The sequence below is a fragment of the Leucoraja erinacea genome, chromosome 5, assembly GCF_028641065.1.
Source record: "Leucoraja erinacea ecotype New England chromosome 5, Leri_hhj_1, whole genome shotgun sequence".
Classification (NCBI taxonomy): Eukaryota; Metazoa; Chordata; class Chondrichthyes; order Rajiformes; family Rajidae; genus Leucoraja; species Leucoraja erinaceus.
Window position 1 is genome coordinate 27,237,019 of NC_073381.1, and position 21,195 is coordinate 27,258,213.

Here is a 21,195-nt window from a genome sequence, read left to right on the forward strand (position 1 = left end):
GGCCGCCCTGACATGGGCGCCGAACCTCCCCCGGACCGGGCCGCCCCGACATGGGCGTCGCTTCTTCCCTGGTCCGTGCCGCCCCGACTTGGGCGTCGCTTCTCCCTTGGGCCAGGCAGCCCCGACATGGGCGCCAACCTCCCTCGGGCTGCGAGCACCGCACCTCCCCGAACTCGGCCGTTCCGACGAGAGCCTCGTTCCACCCTCGGGCTGGCCGCCCTCACGGGAGCATCCCAACCTCTTCCAGCCCTAAGCCGGACCACCCTGACGGGAGCGAGCTCCTGACGGGCTCTGCCTCCGGAGCCTCTAGGTCGTCAGCTCCATTAGGCCTCAGCACAGACGGAGGCAGAGAAGGGGAATACGACAAAAAGGTCGCATTCCCCCGCAGGGAGAGACTGCAAACCCCGTTTCAACCCAACCCCCCCCAACAAAACAAACCAAAAACACAAAAATACACAAGCTAAAAAACCAAAAAACTAGATTAACCAAAACAAAATAAACAACACAAAAAACACAAACAAACGGGACTGCCGGTGAGCCGCTGCAGCCAGAGCCGCGCCGCCACTCCGAAAGAGATGAGGAGGAATTTCTTAAGTCAGAGGATGGTGAATCTGTAGAATTCATTGCCACAGAAGGCTGAAGGCCAAGTCTATGGATATTTTTACGGCAGATAGATTATTGGCTCGTACAGGTATCAGTGGTTATGGGGAGAAGACGGGAGAATGGGGTTAGGAGGCAGACATAGATCAATCATGATTGAATGCCGGAATAGACTTGATGGGCTGAATGGCATAATTCTGCTCCTATCACTTATGACGTTATATTTTACGCATTACTTGCAGGGACTCAATGCTGCTAGAAATAAAGTGGGAAAGATCTGTTTAATGGTAGATAAATTAAAAGTGTTACTTCTCCACAAATAAATTAGCTCTCAAAAGATTGAATACAACATATGCACTGCATATTTTTCTATTTTTTATTAACAATTTTAATTCACTTAGTAATACAAAATATGGAAATGTCATATTAACAGAAATGCAAGTTGAATTTTACATTGAATTGTGGACCCGTATACTTTTTAAAAGTGCCAAGCAATATTAATACCCTAACTCTCGCACCAAGCACTGGTCAGTAATCACCCTTGTATTCTATGATGCACTTTGGCATCTCGTCCAGCAATTTCAGACTTTCATCCCTGTGTTAAAACCCCACCGCGGTCTTCTTTTCCTTATCTTTCTTGTCCTTATCTCCTTAATCTCCTCCGGATTTAACAAATGAGATCTTGGTGCTCTCCTCTCTCTGACTTCTGCACACGGCTGGTTTTATCATTCCTCAGTTGAAAGTCATACCTCTGGATGTTGGCCCACCCTCTTTCTGCTGCATCTACTTTTACGACACTTCTTAAAACCCCACTCTTTCCTGTTCTAAAAGTTCCTTCTGCAGCCCCGAGTCAAATATTGCATGGTATTGTTCGTGTAAAGCTCTTCAAAAGTTACATTAGTTACAAGTTCTTGTAAATTCTGTCTAAAATATGAAATCTGCAAAGAAGAGATAAGAATTTAGACATTTGTAAAATCTTACTAACATGGGATATGGAACGTCACTCAATGTTATGCTGAGATCACTTTAAATATTTGGACTCATTTCTTTCCGTTCACTATACTATCAATCTACTTATTTTGAATTTGAAACGATTATACGATACTAGACCAAGGGGGACCCGCTGGGTCCCATCCCCTCAACGCGCAGTTGCAGGGGCGTGTGGCGTGCAGCGTCACACACACACATTTTCACCTCTGCATCTCCTTCTTCTGCCAAGATTTGAAACAAACTTGTCTTTCTCATTTGTTTGCTTAAAAATGTAATTTGTTTTGCTGTATGTCCTGCCCACTTTCAGCCCAGTGGCTGGTACGGTAGTTTCACGGACAATCAGAACGAACAAGCACTCTAAAGTTATATCACAATGGTTATAATGGTGCCAAAGCAAAACGCAAACTGCTGGTGGAAAACTAGCATTGCTACAGATTGAAATTTGAATACATGCATGATTCTTTGAATGATTTTAAACATTTAATGTATAAAACATAAAACTTCCAAGATATGATTATAAAAAATGCAACGATTCTCGTTGAATGTCAAACCTATAACTCAAATATATATAAAAAATATTTTGAAAATTTGCAATTTTTGACAAAAATAAAAATAAAACAACCTTCAAGTTTTTTTTTTACAGTAGCTGGAGCCTAAATTACATGCGCATCTCTAATTATTTGAAATACAAAGGCATATAAACACACAATTTGGCTTGTTTATTGCTGGTTATGGGAAGGAGCAAAGCAATCCATTCCTCTAGGATATCACTGCCGGAACCACAGCGATCACTACAGTATCCTCACTGACAAGCTGACAACAGCAGCTGGTACTCAACTGCAACAACTAGTCATAGAATCTTATGTCAAATTATAAGAAGTGTTTAGCTAGTTTAAGATGTTTTTCCAAACAGAAAGCATTTGGCTTACTGAGGCTCTGCAAATTACTGGTATCAATATTCAGTATTTCAATTCGATAATTTGTCTGCTGAATCTGCAACTCAATCACAATTTTCAAAGTTCATCCTGCGATTTAAATAGGATCTTCTTTTTGGTCCATTGTTATACATTCTTCACTTTACTGCAAATGCGTCGGGATTTTATGTGCACAAAAGGTTACTGAATGCAGAAAATAACTGGCATAAATACTGTTCATAAGTGTCAGATTGAAACAGCAATCAGCAGTTACCATTCGAGCTGCATATCTGCTTTACTCCATTTGTACTTCCCTCCACGTTTGAAAAACATCTTTTCATCAAATCCACTAAATGTAATAGCATTCTCGACGCCTACATCTAAGATGGATTTGGATGGATCTTTTCTGCCTTGTGTGCAATCAAGGAAGCGCATCTGAAAAATATTAGATAATTGCATTGTTATTTTAAAATATGGAAATAAAATTATATTAGTATGCATATTTTGTCTTCTCTGAATTGCATTCTCAGTTTACTCCATATAGAATTCAGAGATCCATAGATTAATAGGCTCTTCAGCCCAACCTGTCCATTCTGAAAAATATACCTCTCTACACAAATCCTTCTTGCTGTGTTTGGCTCATATCCTTATAAATTGAAGCACAAAGATGTACCAGGAGAAAACATACCCACAAAATACCTTTGAAAACTCCTCAAAATCCTTCTGATTTTGACTGATGGTAAAGCCACAGCTCCCGATTTACCAGTGGTCAAATCCATTGGAGTATCCCTCATAATTAAAAATACTTAAAAGTGAATTGTAATAGTTATCGTGGAAAATTAAAATGGAAATCTTCTAAAACCACTTAAATCAATCTAAAAAAATAAAGACTTTATTATAGAAGTGGTAATTTAATAAATGTAATTTGCCTCTTATCTTTCTTCCTATCCTAAAAGTGCCAATGGTAAGAATGGGATTGCTGTTCCTGCCCCAGGGTCTCACTGACAGAGAACCTTAGAGCAGATTCCTGAGCGGACTCATAGACTCCATATAGTATCCACCAGAATGCTTCTGCATTCCCATTTGTACACTAGAGAAATAATTAAGTTTCATGTGATGTCAGGTGCATAAGATCATATCAGTGATATTTTACCAGCATTTAACCACAAGTACACACTTAAGCAAGCTTAGGTGTATACCTATTGCATTCATACTTTAAAACATATACATAAAATATCTGTACCTTTCCTGTCTTCATTTAAATTTTTAAACATTAATTCAAATGGCAAATAATCAAATGCTTCTAAGACAGCTTTCCCCCTCAATTTAAAACATTACAGCACTGAAAATATTATATATAATATGGAGACTCAAGGAACTGGTTTATGAAAAAGGACAGAAAGTAGTGGAGTAAACTGAGCAGATCAGGTATTATCTCTGGGCAACAAGAATAGTTGAACAATGATCCCAAACCAAAATGTCACCTTTTCATGTTCTCCAGAGATGCTGCCGGACCTGCCGACTCACTCCCGTACTTTGTCTCTTTTTTTTAACATATATTACTTTAAGTTTCTCAAAAAGTAAAACCAATGTGGTTTTATTCCTTTGAAATTCCAATTCTAATATCATTATTGTTATAGAATATATTACGGTATCATTTTTCACAATGTGTATTTGTGGGAACGGGACTGAAGTCATTGTGATTGTAATAAAATACTACTTACATATTCATCAAGGATGAGGTAGGAATCTCGCATCTGAAGAGGACAAAAAAATAAACTATGTTATTTGTTTAACGGTTGTCATTTTTTAATCATTTCTGTTAAAATGTACAAAAGCCAAGACTAAATAAAACAGCACAGACATAAAACTGAAAAACATGCAGATAAATATGGATGTACTAGTAATTTGTCTGAATTTTTCAATGAATCTTTGGCTCTATACACATACTCTAAGTATGAATCATCAGAGGAAATTAACTTTCTTTTGTTCCATTTGAAATCACAAGAGTACAATTGGGTGTTTAATCAAAGATCATATTTTTATGGGCAATATAGTAGTAAACTCATTGCCAGATGTGTCCACAACTGTGGGTTTTACAATAGATCTTCAGGTGTCGGTCAATAATGGGGAAAAACTGAGAAATAGTGGAAGTCCTCAAATTAATCATTGTAAATGACGATGGAATCAGAAATGCTGGGTAAAACTATCACAGAAGTATTGTAATTATAGGATATAATTACCCTACTCACAAGATAGTCCCAGTTCCATGGGTCACAGCTTAAGGATAAGGGGGAAATCGTGATGAAAAGAACTTTTTTCACACAGAGAGTGGTGAATCTCTGGAACTATCTGCCGCAGAGGGTAGTCGAGGCCAGTTCATTGGCTATATTTAAGAGGGAGTTAGATGTGGCCCTTGTGGCTAAGGGGATCAGAGGGTATGGAGAGAAGGCAGGTACGGGATACTGAGTTGGATGATCAGCCATGATCATATTGAATGGCGGTGCAGGCTCGAAGGGCCGAATGGCCTACTCCTGCACCTAATTTCTATGTTTCTATTCCTTCCCTATATATCTTACTGACCTTCTCGTTGGATTCTGGCACAAGGCACTTGATGTCTTTATGTCGATCCAAGAACCTCTGAAAATCTTCATCGCTGATAAGAAATGTCTCTGCATGTCTTAGAGCCTCTTCTCCAGCATTCTCTCCTTCAATCAATAAACACTGGAAAACCTGCAGTGAATTAAGTAAGTACATCAATTATGATCAAATGAACCATCCAGGCACATTCCCAGTTAACTTCAACATTACGTTATGTTTTTACCTGTATTCCCACAAGGAACTAGATGCTGGAATCTTGAACATGAAATGCTGCCTTAACTCAGCGGGTCAGGCAGCATTTCTAGATGCTATGGATGACCTATGGTCGGAAACCTTCTTTATACCGAGTTATTCTACCAATTTGTGTTCTATTCAAGTTACCTCCCTCTGTAAGACTGCCGGGTTAATTGCAGGTTAATGTCTAGTTGCATGTAAGATCCTGCTGTGCAATTGAGTTAATGGATTTGGAAAAATTGCCTTTCATCTGTTTTCATCATAACTGGAGTGGTAAAGTATATTAATTTAATTAGAATACATTTCTAGTTGGGACCATCAGCTACAGTGTTCCCAACCAGTGCCACCTTCACACTCAGGGCACAGTGAGCCCAGCAGAACATCACTAGCCACTCACCATCAGCACATTGATCTATGACCACCACAGTTGAGAAACTATTTTTTGGACATAACCCAGCCTATGCCATTCCAGTTCAAAATCTGAGCTTGCACAATCACGTCTAGGTACACAGTGCTATACTCCAAGTGAAACTACTTCCTCATGCCTCTTTAGATTCCTGCTTTACTTCTTTTCAAAACATAACATTATGCTGGAATGAAGTTATTATGTATGAAAACCACAACAAACAGGTTACTGCTGCTCAAAACTTCTCGTCTAAAGAAAGTTTCAACAGTTTGTTTGAAGAAAGAACTGCAGATGCTGGTAAAATCGAAGGTAGACACAAAATGCTGGAGAAGCTCAGTGGGTGAGGCCGAAATAAATAAATAAACAGGATGGGTTGTATCTCCTGGAGATTGAAAGTGTAAGTAAGAGGTGACTTAATGGTATAGGATCCTGAGGAATCTTGGCAGTGTGGTTATTTCCTTATATGGAGGAATCTAGATCTAGTAGTCATTGTCTTAAAAATAAGAAATCATCCATTTACTGGATTACTTTGTTCTTTTAACTGCTGAATGCAAAAAAAAAAACAACGGTCATTAAATACCGAGACATGGAACTGCAGATGCTGTTTTACAAAAAAAGAAACAAAATGCTGGAGTAGTTCAGCAGGTCAGGCAGGATTTCTGGAAAACATGGATAGGCATTAAATTCCACTATTTATTACGTCTTGTTAACTGTCGCAATCTTTCCTGAAGTCAATCAATATGCTCTTCCTATAGTAACATTGCGGCTCCTGAAGACAGTGATAATGTTGCATAGTATGATGTATTGATGCATAATTGTACATATTTGTGTTATGATGCTAGCATGACCACTGTGATGCAGTGCACGGACAAAGCACCAGTCTTCACACCCAGGCATCAGGCAGAGAAGGGGGGCTAACTTAAAATGTTCCTCCAAAATAGAATACGGGAAGGAGATTGAGAGAATTGTTATGCATGGTGTTTTTTTAATTCATTTATTTTTGGGGATATCTGTATTGCTGTGGCTAAGGCTAATTCCCCAACCCTGGATACTCTTGAGAAGATGGTGATCTTGGACAAATGAAGAACAAGCTCATCAAAATAATCGAACCATTCCAACAAATATAATTGCCACTCCCTAGCTTGGTACTTTAGGAACAATTCAGTATTTAATTTCACCCCTAACTGCAGTAACACTAGCATTCAACACTTTGCTGCCTATATTCTTAAAAGGTATGTTTTTTTAACACAGGTGCAAGTTCATTGAATTACCTTCCATCTGACTGGATCCAGACTCCTGATTTCTTCAATCATTTCCTCTTCAATGTTGAATCTATTAATGACAGAGTTGATTTTAAAAGCCACTTTGTAATCCTTGCACCACATTCGGACCTTGTGGAGATTCTCAATGTGATTTTTCTTCCCTTGCCCACGGCCAATGATACGGTTGGTGTCTTCATCAAAACTGTCACATGAAACGGCCAAAATGTCCAAATCCTCACCTGTAATATGAACATTTGATATAAAATGTTTATCGTCAGCCTTAGTTTTAAAAATTGGATATTAGAAATTACATGTTCTACTGCATTATCATTGAAAGAAAAACTATCAGGCATCATGTTATTTATTCTGTTTTGCAATCATGCTAATTGGGGAAGTTGATTGGCCTTTGATTTTACTTCCCCTTCTAGACAAGTTGCTTCACTTCTGCTCCACAAATCAAGTGTGCACATTAATCTACAGTCCTTAATAGGAATCATGGCAGAAGTGAATATTATGACACAATTTTCCAGTGTTCAGCTGTTGAACTAGAGTAGTCCAGGAAATATATTATTCTCCTTACACAAAGTTGGCGTGTTGTGGACAAACATTTTAGCCACATCATTTTTTTTTTCTTGGGTGCAACTTTGGAAACAATTAGCACTTTTAGTGCCACAGGCCAAGCCACCCTCAAGAGAGACTGAATGTCATGACTTAATGTATATGAATGGTGAATAGTGGCCATTTAACAATCCATCTCAACAATACCCACAAGAATAGTGTGTGGAGGGATTCCTGGTGTAACTTGAGGACCTCATGCTGATAGAGAGGTAAAATGCACAATCTGCTTTATCTACAAAGCACTTGTGGATTAGATGGTTAAATCTCCATTAGATGGTAAATTCATAATTTGGCCCATTGGAAGAGCATATTTCTTTTAACTTATTTCGGTTTTTATTTAGAATGTAGACATGTCCCAAATGTATTATGGATACAAGGGCATGCGCTTTCTTAGGCTTGATGAAAGACATTACCGTAGCTTTTAAACCATTTCTCGGTGATCCGACTCCCGTTGCTCACAATGCTGACACTGGGCAGGTTGAGCTCCCGTTTACAGTACTGCACCATCTTCCCCAAAAACTCTCCGTTGTTGTGTATAAATGGCTCTCCTCCTGAAAAATTTATTTTCTCCATGCCTGGCCAAGAGAAAAACATGGTTTCAATTCAAATACCAAGTTGGTGAGTTGATGAAACAACATCATTGATCCGGTCAGCTCTACTAGCACGGGTAGTTCGGCCATAACACGACAGTTAATCCTCCTCTTGTGGAAATTCGCGATACAGTGACAATCGTGTTGGAATGGCGTTAGCTGCTAGATTCAAACTCGAAAAAATAACATTATTTTCCCTCAGCATTTTCAAAAATAAAGGTCTTTTCTAGAGCAACAAGTTGATTTTTGTAATTGCACGCTAAAAAATACGACAGCCTATATGTTACATTGTTTAATAGAGTACGTTTGCATCCGTGTCTATAGTAGCGACGACTTATCAGTTTCAATGGCCACCCACGGTGAAACTGACTGCTCTTTGGATTGTTTTCTTCCGATTGCTTTCGAAATTACATTATAACAATACTGTCCTAATGCCTAATGCAGATTGTGTTTCCTAATTCATCACTCGGGTTGCATTAAATTCATTTTATGGAATCAAGCATTAAAGCAGGGCTACCTGTATCGTTAAAGGAACATAGATTACTGGTATGTAATTTCAACATAAATGATTGGAATACATAGACATCCAAAGTCAATTCAGTCATCCCGGATTCGAGAAAAGCAGTAAAAGTAAATACAATAAGTTACCATAATACCAGTGTGGCCAACAATTATGCACTTTCAACAAATTAGCTCAGAAAATGTCATCTTTGTGATGTATTTGTGTGCATTCACCCAATATCTCCCTTCGCTCCTGCACTCCAATGAATAAAGTTCTAGTCTGCCCAACCTCCCTCCTATAGCTCAAGTCCTCGATATTTTCGGTTCATCAACATTTTTTATTCTACATGGGGGTTGCACGTAAGGTCATCGGGTCAAAGGGCGTGACGCACGGACCAGCTCATTCCATGTGGAGGACATGGCAGCTTCCGGCATATACTGTTAATACACGAAATGCGTACTATCTTACCTGTTAAAAATCGCTGAAAAGGTCATTTTTTGTGCTGTAAATAATTGTGTAAATCGGGGTAAGCGTGAGAAACATTTCAATAAATATTGTAGAAACAAAGAACTGCAGATTGACACAACTTGCTGGAGTAACTCAGCGGGACAGGCAGCATCTCTGGAGGAAAGGAATGGGTGACGTTTCGGGTTGAGACCCTTCTTCGTGTGTTGCGGCTGACTGGCTACTTGGGGATTACACCCTTTTTGGGCCGATGCCCTTTGCTAATCGCTGCACAGCAAAGTGTCAACAGCTACACTTAACTGAAAATGGCCTTTTTGGAAGCTGCACAGATGCACTAACAAATGTCTGGAGGGAAGGAATGGGTGACGTTTCTGGTTGAAACAATTCGTTAGATTTGCGTGTCTATCTTTGGTTTTCCATTTTTTTGTGATGATCTTCGGTTTAAACCTGCATCTGCAGTTCCTTCCGAAACAGTAGATGTAATTCAGTTTCTAGGCAACCAGCAATGATCTCTGTTGAAACATACATTACGTAGTTTCTGTGGTGAAAGACTACAAAACTGACATAGCTCAGAGCTTCCTTCAAATGCAATATCCCCAATGACTCCTGGTAACCTCTGGGCCATGACTGCGTATGTATCAGGAACTCACAGATGTGACACTTACTCCACTCATCCTACTTCAGAATTGCAAAAGTGAGGAGAAATTATGGTACAGAGAAACGAGAGCTGAAGGGACAACAACAGCTGAAGTGCTTGGCGAACATTGGCCATGCAGATATCGAAATTGAAAATATTGGGAATTATTGCGTTTGCTCAATGCATTTCATCAACAGTAAGGCATTATTTGTGTTTTTTCTTGATTCCTTTGGTATCTAAAAAGTTTCAGAAGCGATAAATCTGGCTGTAAAGTTTTTAAATCGCCAATGGTTCTGAAGTAGGTTTTTACATGCAAAATGAAAACGCTTCTGAAGCTAAATTTATCATTAAAAAAATCTCCAGACGTACGAGTGGTGTGTGGAAAAGTAAGTTTTCTATCATTATGCTACTGAGATATATTTTTGGCAAATAATAAAATGTCTTGACAGCTTCAACACCCACACCCTTTCAATAGGATATTGTCAATTTGCTGAGGTTGATTATGTCCAATTAACAGCTAACAATTATGCCATTCCTTGGCTTGCATCTGAGTAAAATGCAATTCAAAACCCATGACTGGTTTGCAATTTTTTTTAATGATAAAATTTGCTTCAGAAGCGTTTTCTTTTTTAAATCGGCCATAGTTCACTTGAGAACTATGGGCGATTTAAAATTTTTACAGCCAGATTTATCACTTCTGAAACTTTTTAGATACCAAGGAATCAAGAAAAAACATAAATAATGCCTTACTGTTGATGAAATGCAGTAAGCAAACGCGATAATTCCCAATATTTTCAATCTTGATACCTGCACGGCCAATGCTCGCCAAGCACTTTAGCTGTTGTAGTCCCTTCAGTTCTCGCTTCTCTTTACCTTCATTTCTCCTCACTTTTGGAATTCTGAAGTAGGATAAATGTCTCTCATGCTTACCCCGATTTCCATAATTATTTACAGCGCAAAAATTGACCATTTCGGCTGTTTTTAACGGGCCGCTACGCAGGAAACAATGGTAAGTGCTTACCTGCAGTTCATCGCCTGTACTCCAGCTGGCGTAGCTGGTTGTGACCCGTACTGCCGTGCAACCTCCCTATCTATTATATTACTAAAACTCTGTTCTTGACCGGTTTCGGCTTTCTGTGCTGCGGTTTCCGAGAGTACTCCGTCACCTACGGCCGTCATTTTTGGCCACCTCGCTCAGAGCCCCCCTCCGCCGCGTGTGTGCTGAAGATTTTTCCCGTCGATGAAAATTGACAGAGATATTAATGTTTTTACAACATTCCACATTCTCTCTGCTGCCCCTGCTGGAGGGAGGGGGAGCAACTATAAAACCAGGAAGTGGTGTGCCTCAATCAGTCTCTGCAAGTGGTGTGCCTCAATCTGTCTCTGCAAGTGGTGTGCCTCAATCAGAGCTTTGAATGACACTGACAAATGTCTACAGCACTGCGAGTACCCTTAATTTGGTTTGAAAATGAAAATATGGTTAGAGGTAAAAAACCACTGCCTGCAAATAGTTGTTTGGGTTGAAGTAAAAAGGCACTCTCTCTCTCTCTCCCCCCCCCCCCCCCCCCCCCCCCCCCCCTCTCCTCTTTCCTCTCCTCCCCCTTCCCCTCCTCCCCCCCCTCCCCCCCCCCCCCCCCCCCCTCCCCCCTTCCGTCTCTCCTCCCCCTCTCTCCTCCCCCCCCCCCCCCCGTGGGGGGGGGGGGTAGTTAGACCCCCCCCCCCCCCCCCCCCCCCCCCCCCCCCCCCCCCCCCCCCCCCCCCCCCCCCCCCCCCCCCCCCCCCCCCCCCCCCCCCCCCCCCCCCCTGTGACGCTGCATGCCGCCTCCCCCCCCCCCCCCCCCCCCACAACCACACGTTGGGGGAACAGATTGCACTTGGTCTAGTTTCTGTTGTAAATGCATGCACCATTATTAATGTACAGTATCTGAAATGAACCCTGCTGTTTAGAGAGAGTGATATAGTCAGAGCATTTATTCTGCATGTTAGAGAGAGGAGCGATGGTTGGAGCATTCATTCTGCCTTTTGTTTGGGGGGGGGGGGGGGGTGAGCTGGTGGAGGCATTGCCCCATGAGTTAAGCGCTCCACCTATTTGTTGACACACCTTCACCATGGGAGACAGACACAAAACGCTGGAGTAACTCAACGGGCCAGGCAGGATCACTGGAGAGAGGGGATGTGACATTTCAGGTCGAGACCCTTCTTCGACCCGAAACATCACCCATTCCTTCTCTCGAGTGATGCTGCCTGTCCCGCTGAGTTACTCCAGCATTTTGTGTCTATCTTCGGTTTAAGCAATGAGCAGTTATTTCCAACACATTCTCCCACGGAGCCACTTCTTGCCGCTTTCTGCGGATACTTGTTGGCTAATATAATATAAATATTGTAGAAACAAAGAACTGCAGAGTGACACAACTTGTTGGAGTTACTCAGCGGGACAGGCAGCATCTCTGCAAAAGGGTCTCGACCCGAAACGCCACCCATTCCTTTTCTCTACAGGTGCTGCCAGTCCCACTGAGTTACTCCAAACATTTTGTTCCTAACTTCGGTGTAAACCGGCATCTGCCTACACGAAGAACTGCAGATGCTCATTGATACCAAAGATAGACAGAGTGCTGGAGTAACTCAGCGACAGGTCTGAAGAGGGGGTCCCGACCTAAAACGCCACCCATTCCTTTTCTCCAGAGATGCTACCGAAAAAAGTTATTCGGGCTGTTTTATACTTCAATGGTGAATCGCTCATCTATCTGACTTACCGGCTGCTTTCAGTAGCTTCAGTCCTCTTTTGGCTTCTTCCAGGGGTAACACAAATGATGTCTTGGCAGTGTGAAAACAGAAGCCGCATTTGTAGTTGCATTGGCGGGTGAAGTGGTAATTGACACTCAGTGGGATGTTTGTACGCCCTCCACTCTTCCCTCTGCTCGGTTTCACTCGTTCTCGCCCCGCCACATCGATCTCAAATCTGCACAGTTCAATGAGCTTCATCGCCCACCGTGAGATCTCGCCTGCTTTGTGCAGGCAAGCCTGCAGCAGGAATTTAATGCAAAGAAGCACCACGTACATGTTTGTTTAGTTTTCGGTCCCGAGCCTCACTGATCTCGAGTCTGCTTCTCGCAAGTAATAATTTCAGCTGGCGGCTCGATGTTTTAATACGGTCATCTGTTTGATACAAGTGGTGACGTCCACCAATCACATTCATTTGAACGACCAAGGTTTCATTTCATCCGAAACCAAAATCGAAAATGTAAACAAAGTCCTGACATCTATTTCCAGCTGATTATGAATCGTTGCACACAAACAAAAGGCCCCATTTGCCAATGCGGGGGAGGAGCGGGAAGTGAACCAGTTTCGGTTTCATTTACTGCTGTGCTGGCTTTATTATATGAAGTAATAGTCACAGAGCCATACAGCACAGAACAGGCTCTTCAAGTCCAACTGGTTGATGGCAACCAAGATGCCCAATCCCAGCTAGCCCCGTTTGCCAGCGCGTAGCCCATCTCCCTCCAAACCTTTCCCGTCCAAATGTCTTTCAAATGCTATTTTACTTGCCTCATCTTCCTCCTTTAGAAGCTCCTTCTGTTTAACCACCCTCTGTATCAAAAAGTTGCCCCTCACATTCCTATTAAATATTTCCCCTCTCACCTTAAAACTAAGCCCCTCCAGTTCTTGATTCCTCTATACTGGAAATAAAACACTTTCATTCACTTTGGCTCTTCCACTCATGATTTTATATATCTCTATAAGATCACCCCTCAGCCTCATGCAGCATAATGTCCCAACGGGAATCAGGGGGTATGGAGAGAAGGCAGGTACGGGATACTGAGTTGGATGATCAGCCATGATCATATTGAATGGCGGTGCAGGCTCGAAGGGCCGAATGGCCTACTCCTGCACCTAATTTCTATGTTTCTATGTTAACTCCAATACTCAGTGGCATGACTGATAAGGTCCACATGCCAAACACCTTTTCCAACACCCACTCAACCTGGGAGTTAAGGGCCTGTCCCACTTGCATGCGTTTGGCGTGGCCAAACGTGGTCGCTTGAGGCGTACGGGCACCATATGGCCACGCGGGGCCGGTCCCATGCAGAAGCTCAGAGTTGTGCGGGGCTAGTCCCGACATCGTGCGGGGCTCCAAAATCTGACAGTGTCCGAAATCTTCGTGCGCCAACGGCCTGTCGGCACGCAGGCACACTGCGGTCGTACGCAGCGTCTTGATGGCGTACGCAGCGTCTTGATGGCGTACACCTAGCGCATGGTATTGCGCGATGACCTCACCGCCTGGCATGGTGTTGCGTGATGACATCACCGACCGACGACGTGCGACGCTCAAATTCACTCTGCCCGCCTCCTGCCCAGCTGATTGGTAAGTATGACGCAAATTACGTCACGCGCGAACTTAGAGCGTACCTTAGCGCATACTTAGCGCGAACTTAGTGCAAAATCCGCTTCCGTTTGGTCGCGCCAAACGCATGCAAGTGGGACAGGCCCTTTATGCACTTGTACACCTCAGTCCCTCTGTTCCACAACAATCACCAGGGTCGACCGTTCACTGCGAAAGTCCTAACCTGGTATGACTTCCCAAATAGAATATCTCATACTTATCTGAATTAAATGCCATTCTGTAGCCCTCTAATTCATTACAAGATCCCACTGTAAATGTTGATTATCTTTTTCGCTGTCTAAGATACCATCCGATATGGTGTCATCTGCGAACTCACTAACAATGCCATGCACATTCTCATCAAATTTATTTATATAAATGATGAACAACAATGGGCGGCAACCACTGAGGCACCAGTCACAGGCTCCAGTTCGAAATACACCCTTCCACCCTGCCAATTATGTATTCCATTTTTTAGCTTCCTGGATCGCATTGAATCTAACCAATTAGTTTTTAATGCAGTTTCTTATTAAATGCCTTGCTGAAGTGCCATAAAAACCTAGAAAATAGGTGCAGGAGTAGGCCATTCAGCCCTTCGAGCCTGCACCGCCATTCAATATGATCATGGCTGATCATCCAACTCCGTATCCTGTACCTGCCTTCTCTCCATACCCCCTGATCCCTTTAACCACAAGGGCCACATCTAACTCCCTCTTAAATATAGCCAATGAACTGGTCTCAACTGCCTTATGTGGCAGAGAATTCCAGAGATTCACCACTCTCTGTGTGAAAAATGTTTTTCTCATCTCGGTCCTAAAAGATTTCCCCCTTATCCTTAAACTGTGACCCCTTGTCCTTGTTCTCCATATTGACAACATCTAACCTTCATCAATCCTCTTGGCTACCTCTTCAGAAAAACTGATTTGGGAGGCAATAATTCCATGTAAAAATTCATGCCGACTACCCTAATTGGTCCTTGTTATTAAAATGCAGGTAGATCTTATGCCTCAGCATCTTGTCCTAATTACCCACCACTAATGTTTTGGAGAGCTAACAAATTATATTGATAAAAGCATTGGGGTCTATGATGTTTACATAGACTTTAGTCAGGGTTTCATTCAATATAAGGGATGTGGGCTTGTCCCAAAGATTGGATCCAAGGAAAAATAGCCCATTGGATCCAAAACTGACTTGTTAACAAGCAAGTTTGGTATTCTGACTGTGCATGCCCCAGGTCATATGTCACTCGCCATAAACATTGTCTGGTGTGGATCTGCTGTGTGTTATCAGACCTTCATTTCATCCATATTTTCCATCTTTGATTCTTCTAGGTAAGAAAATACTGCTTTCAAACTATGAATTCAACTATTTATTGTCCTTTTGTATAAATCTGCGATGATTTTGTCGTTTTTATTGCTTTATGCTTCGGTGAGTGCTTTATGCTTCGTGCTGCTCCGTGGGATCGGGGGTCTGGCGCGAGTCGCCTGCGCCGCTATTGGGCCGTCCCCATCCCCCCCCCCACCGGTGTTGCTGCCAAGCCATGCCGCCGGAGGACCCCGGCCTGCCGAGGAGCACGTTCCTCGGAAGTAGAAGCGGGGCCGGGCTGGAGCAGGTGCATCCCCCCCCACGCTGGCCGCGAGCCTGTGGGCCGCCGCTCCGGGGTCACCCCGGATGTCTCTGGCCGCCCCCTGGGCAGCGACGGGACACCCAGTGGGGGAAGGAACAAGGCAGTCCAGCGGCGGCTCGGCAGTGCCCGTGGGGCTGGGGATCTGGGCTCGACGCCGGCTGCGCGCTCTTCCATGTCTACCACTCGCATTTGCCCCCTCTCTTGCTATTATACCCGCTCTCCCACGACCTGGCACCCCCGTTCCTCAGATTAAATATATTTTTACACATAAATTATGAATAAAGATAATAATTTTCACACAGTTTCTTCAGCCAGCACTTCGTTCGCTTTTTCTTTATGGCGAATGACCTTTGACAAAATACCATGATTCCTTGCATTTTTCGGAATACCGAACTCGTTTATAGGAGGCAGAGGGTGGTGGTGGAGGGTTGCTTTTCTCATTGGTAGTCTGTGACCAATAGTATTACACAGATTGGTCCTGGAACTTTTCATGCTTATAATGTCCCTGAACAACTTGGAAGTGAATATCGGCAATACGATTTATAGGTTGAATATTTGTGGTGTTGTACCTAGCAAGGAAGATTAATCAGCAGTTAGAAATTTGCTAAAATCCTAAAGGGCCTGTCCCATTTTCACGACGTAATTTACGAACTCTGCCGAGTTTGCCCTTGACTCGTACTCGCAGCATGGTCGTCACAAGGTCGTAGGAGGTCGTCGTCGTAGGTACTCGTGGCATCAAGTAGGTTGGGGCGTTTTTCCAGCCTGATGAAAAATGTCCTCGAGTAAATAAGATCGTGAATTAAGTTGTGAAAGTGGGACAGGCCCTCAAGCATGAGACATCTTGCTTACAAGAAAGCACACCAATGCCGCTAATTCCTTCGAAAGCTTAGGAAGTTCGGCATGTCCCCAACAACTCTCAGATGCGCCATTGAAAGCGTTTTATCAGGATGCTTCACAGCATGGTTTGGGAACAGCTCTTTCCAAGACCGCAAGAAATTGGAGCGAATTGTGAACGCAGCCCAGACCATCACACAAACCAACCTTCCTTCCATCTACTCCATTTTCACTTTACAATGCCTCAATAAGGCCACCAGTATAATCAAGGATGAGTATCACCTCGGTCACTCCCTCTTCTCCCCTCTCTGATCAGGCTAAAGGCAAAGGTGCAGAAACGCATACCACCAGATTCGGGGACAGTTTCTTCACAGCTGTTATCAACTGAATCATCCTACCACAACCAGAGAGCAGTGCTGAACTACTTTCTACGTTTTTGATGACCATTGGACTTTGGTAGCTTTATCCTGCACTAAACGTTATTCCCTTATCATGTATCTATTGTAATCATGTATTGTCTTTCTGATGACGGATTAGCACACAACAAAAAGCTTTTCACTGTACCTCGGTACACGTGACAATAAACTAAACTGAAACTGATAAACTAAACTAATACACGTGACAATAAACTAAACTAAACTGAACAAAAACTAAACCGTGTTCCGAAAAAAAAAAAACAATGACCAAAAACCATTCCATTTATCTAATGTAATTTAGTTTGTTAAATGATCTTGAGCCTTGCTGCTTGTGATGAAAGTTTCCTATTCCACATTCAGAGACTAGCAAATGTTACAGTGGGAGAAACAACTTTAGCAGCTTTATTTGGAGTTATAATCAGCTCAACTCATTATTCAGAAAAAACTACAACAGTGCGACCCTGATGTCGCATCCTTAACCCTGTCAGTAATTTTGAGGTCTCTGCAACATCCTCGCAGAGAAAATAATGGAAGTTAACACTTGAACAATCTGGATCGTATGGAAATTGCAGTGGCTGAAAGGCAACTGGGAGGTTGGAGCTGTGCATGTAACAAGATCTTACTCTGCACAAGCAAACACACAGGGTAGATCAAGTAAAATAATGCCCCTGAGAATTAAATACATCAAATTTTAAATGTTTTCAATTTAATGATAATGCATGATAGGCGTGACAGCTCATTATCACTTCTGGTGAGACCAGCAGGAAATTTCATGCCGAGAATAATCTTGAGTTTTTATCTGGGACATCCACACTCCTTCCAGGGAGATACTTGAACAATCGGAGGAAGTTGGAAAGCATATAAGAGAGTGAATGGGAATCTATCAACACAAGTTCATTTTTGAATGCTGTTTGCTACATTTAGGACAACAAATATTGGACCCATGTTAGACACTTCACTGACTCAACAACTTATATTTGTGCAGCACATTTACTGAAGGAAAAACATTTCTTTAAAAAAAATGCTTTGCCACATTATGATACAGATAGGGGAGTATGTCAGAACTTTTTTTCTCAAGGTAGAAAAGTCAAAGGCTGGAGGACATACTGTAGCAGGGATGGGAAATGAGGGGGGATTGTTCCAAACATGCAAAGACTAATTGCTTGAATCATTTCCTTGTCCACCTGCATTGGACGTCATCCACATCATTGAGTGGCACCGCGCACGTCAGCCTCGCCTGCAGTGTGTCTGTCATTTCGACTTTTTTTTGTTATTTTTTAGTATGTCTAAAAGTATGACCACAACTTCTATGCCGATGACACTCAAATCTATGTAGCGCTATCACCAAATGACTATCGCCCCATAGATCTGCTGTGCCAGTGCATTGAGCAAGTCATAGACTGGATGTGCCAAAATGTTCTCCAACTAAATAAGGACAAAACGGAGATAATTGTTTTTGGTGCTAAAAAAGAAAGGCTTAAAGTAACCCAACACCTACACTCTCTGACCCTGAAAACGTCAAACAAAGCCAGAAATCTTGGGGTCATTATGGATTCAGATTTAAATTTTGACAGTCACATCAAATCAGTAACAAAATCGGCCTACTATCACCTCAAAAACGTAGCAAGATTAAGAGGACTCATGTCAGCTCAAGACTTAGAAAAACCGGTACATGCCTTTATTAATAGCAGGCTAGATTATTGTAACGGTCTCCTTGCAGGTCTTCCTAAAAAAACTGTCAGGCAGCTACAACTTGTTCAGAACGCTGTTGCTAGAGTTCTAACAAAAGCCAAAAAATTTGAACACATTACACCAATTCTTAAATCCTTACATTGGCTCCCTGTATGTCAGAGAATTGATTTTAAAATCCTGCTGCTCACCTATAAATCACTACATGGTTTAGGACCAAAGTATATCACTGACATGCTTCCACTATATAAGCCTTCTAGACCGCGAAGATCTTCTGAAACCAATCTGTTAGTGATTCCCAGAGTAAATACAAAACATGGGAAAGCAGGATTTAGTTACTATGCAACAAATAGCTGGACTAAACTTCCTGAAGATTTAAGACTTGCCTCAACTTTGACCACTTTTAAAACAAGACTGAAAACTTTTATGTTTACTTTAGCTTTCAGCTAAATCTTAACTATATTGCACTTTTAACTTTTGCACTTTTTGTAATGCATTTTTAATTTTGCTTTTCTATTCTTTTAGTTCTATTTTATTTCATTTTATTATTTCATTTTATTGTATGACATGTTTTTATGTGAAGCACTTTGAGTCTGCCTCGTGTATGAAATGTGCTATATAAATAAAGTTGCCTTGCCTTGCCTATGTGTTAATGTTTGTCGGTATGTTTTAATGTGGAGGGTGGTGGGGCGAGGGGGAATAGGGGGAAACCGTTTCCAGTCACTTACCTCGGCGGAGATGCGACTTTTCTCCTAGTCGCATTTTCGCCCTCCCTCGCTGCCTAATAACTTGGATCGTTGCGGCCTTTCCGGGAGATGGCCCAGAGCTTCAGCAGCAGGCCCGGACTTTAATATCGCAGAGCCAGACGAAAGGCTGCGACTGCTGGCCTGCTGAGTTTAACATTGTGAAGCTGTGTTCTGAGGAGCTTCTAGCAGCAGGCGTGGAGTGGACTTTACCATCCCAGAGCAAGGGATCCCTTGCCGGGGATCACCAGAGAAGAGCTCCGACCACTGGCCTGCCTGCGGCCTATAACATTGAGAAGCCGCGGTCTCCGATAAGAAAGTGGCCGATTCGGGCACTACAAGCTGCGGAACTTTGATCATCCCGACGAGAGGGCTTGTACATCGCGACGTCCGTAGCGGCAACTACGAAGGGTCAAGGCCCCAAACACGGGTGAAGAAAAGGAGGAAGACTGCCTGAACTTTATTGCCTTGCATCACAGTGATCACTGTGGTGGATGTTTATGTTAAGTTCTATCGTACTTTTAATTGTGTTGTGTTCTTTTAATTGTATAGCTGCATGGTAACTCAAACATCACTGTACCTTAATTGGTGCATGTGACAATAAATGTGAATTGGAATTTGAATTTTGAATTTGAATTTGATGCTCAAACTCCAATGGCTGCTCTGGGAGTCTGGTGTCAGGCATGCAAAGGAGGTGGCCTTTGAGCTAACTGGAGATGAGTGGGGCCTCAGTGCTACGCTTCGAGGGTGGTGACATTGATTTATCCTGTCGGGGAATTTGGAGGATTTTATCTCGATAGTGTTGGCCATTGCTCTCCAAAGCACAGGTACCTGCTGCATTTCTGTATCTGAAGCGTTTAGGAGGGTCACTATTGTGTGCTAGTCCATGAACGTTGATAGTTTTACCTTCTATTGCACACATGCAAGGACTTTGCTGCTGTACTGAAATCGATAATGAATTCCACGAGTCCCAAGATGTGGGATGTGGTCCTCAATCTCCAGGACTTTTATTACAATACAAAACAATACGGTTTTATTCGTCACATTGCGCATAAAGTGCAAGTGAAATGAATTCAGAGAATGGTGCTGTATAAGGCACAGCTTTGCAGAGAATCTTTGTACTGCAGAATGTTAAGTGTATGGCCCATTCTCTCCTTCACTTCTGTGAGGTTCGACCAGGATCCAAAGCTTGCCCATTGAACCCAGGCATCTGTGAGCATCACACCTCAATGAATGAAGTTGAAAGAAGTCACCTTTGGCATTGAGAGGAAGGAGCGTGGAGGTGATCCAAGTTTCGGTTTCATTTACTGCTGTACTGGCTTTATTATATGAAGTAATAGTCACGGAGCCATACAGCACAGAAACAGGCTCTCCATGTCCAACTGGTTGATGGCAACCAAGATGCCCAATCCCAGTTAGCCCCATTTGCCAGCGCGTAGCCCATATCCCTCCAAACCTTTCCCGTCCAAATGTCTTTCAAATGTTATTTTACTTGCCTCATCTTCCTCCTCTGGAAGCTCCTTCTGTTTAACCACCCTCTGTTTCAAAAAGTTGCCCCTCAAATTCCTATTAAATATTTCCCCTCTCACCTTAAAACTAAGCCCCCTCCAGTATTGTCAATAGACAATAGGTGCAGGAGTAGGCCATTCGGCCCTTCAAGCCAGCACCACCATTCAATGTGATCAT

At 42.6% G+C, this 21,195-nt stretch overlaps 1 protein-coding gene across 1 annotated transcript; it reads right to left on the bottom strand.

The window, feature by feature from the left end:
• Positions 1 to 949: 949 nt before the first annotated feature.
• rsad2 (radical S-adenosyl methionine domain containing 2) lies at positions 950 to 13,184 on the bottom strand. The gene is given in 7 exon segments (XM_055635276.1): positions 950 to 2,939; positions 4,229 to 4,261; positions 5,088 to 5,237; positions 7,017 to 7,246; positions 8,039 to 8,200; positions 12,573 to 12,886; positions 12,888 to 13,184. Coding segments are annotated over 7 exon segments (1,182 nt in total). The 5' UTR covers positions 13,016 to 13,184; the 3' UTR covers positions 950 to 2,774.
• Between the last annotated feature and the right edge of the window lie 8,011 nt (positions 13,185 to 21,195).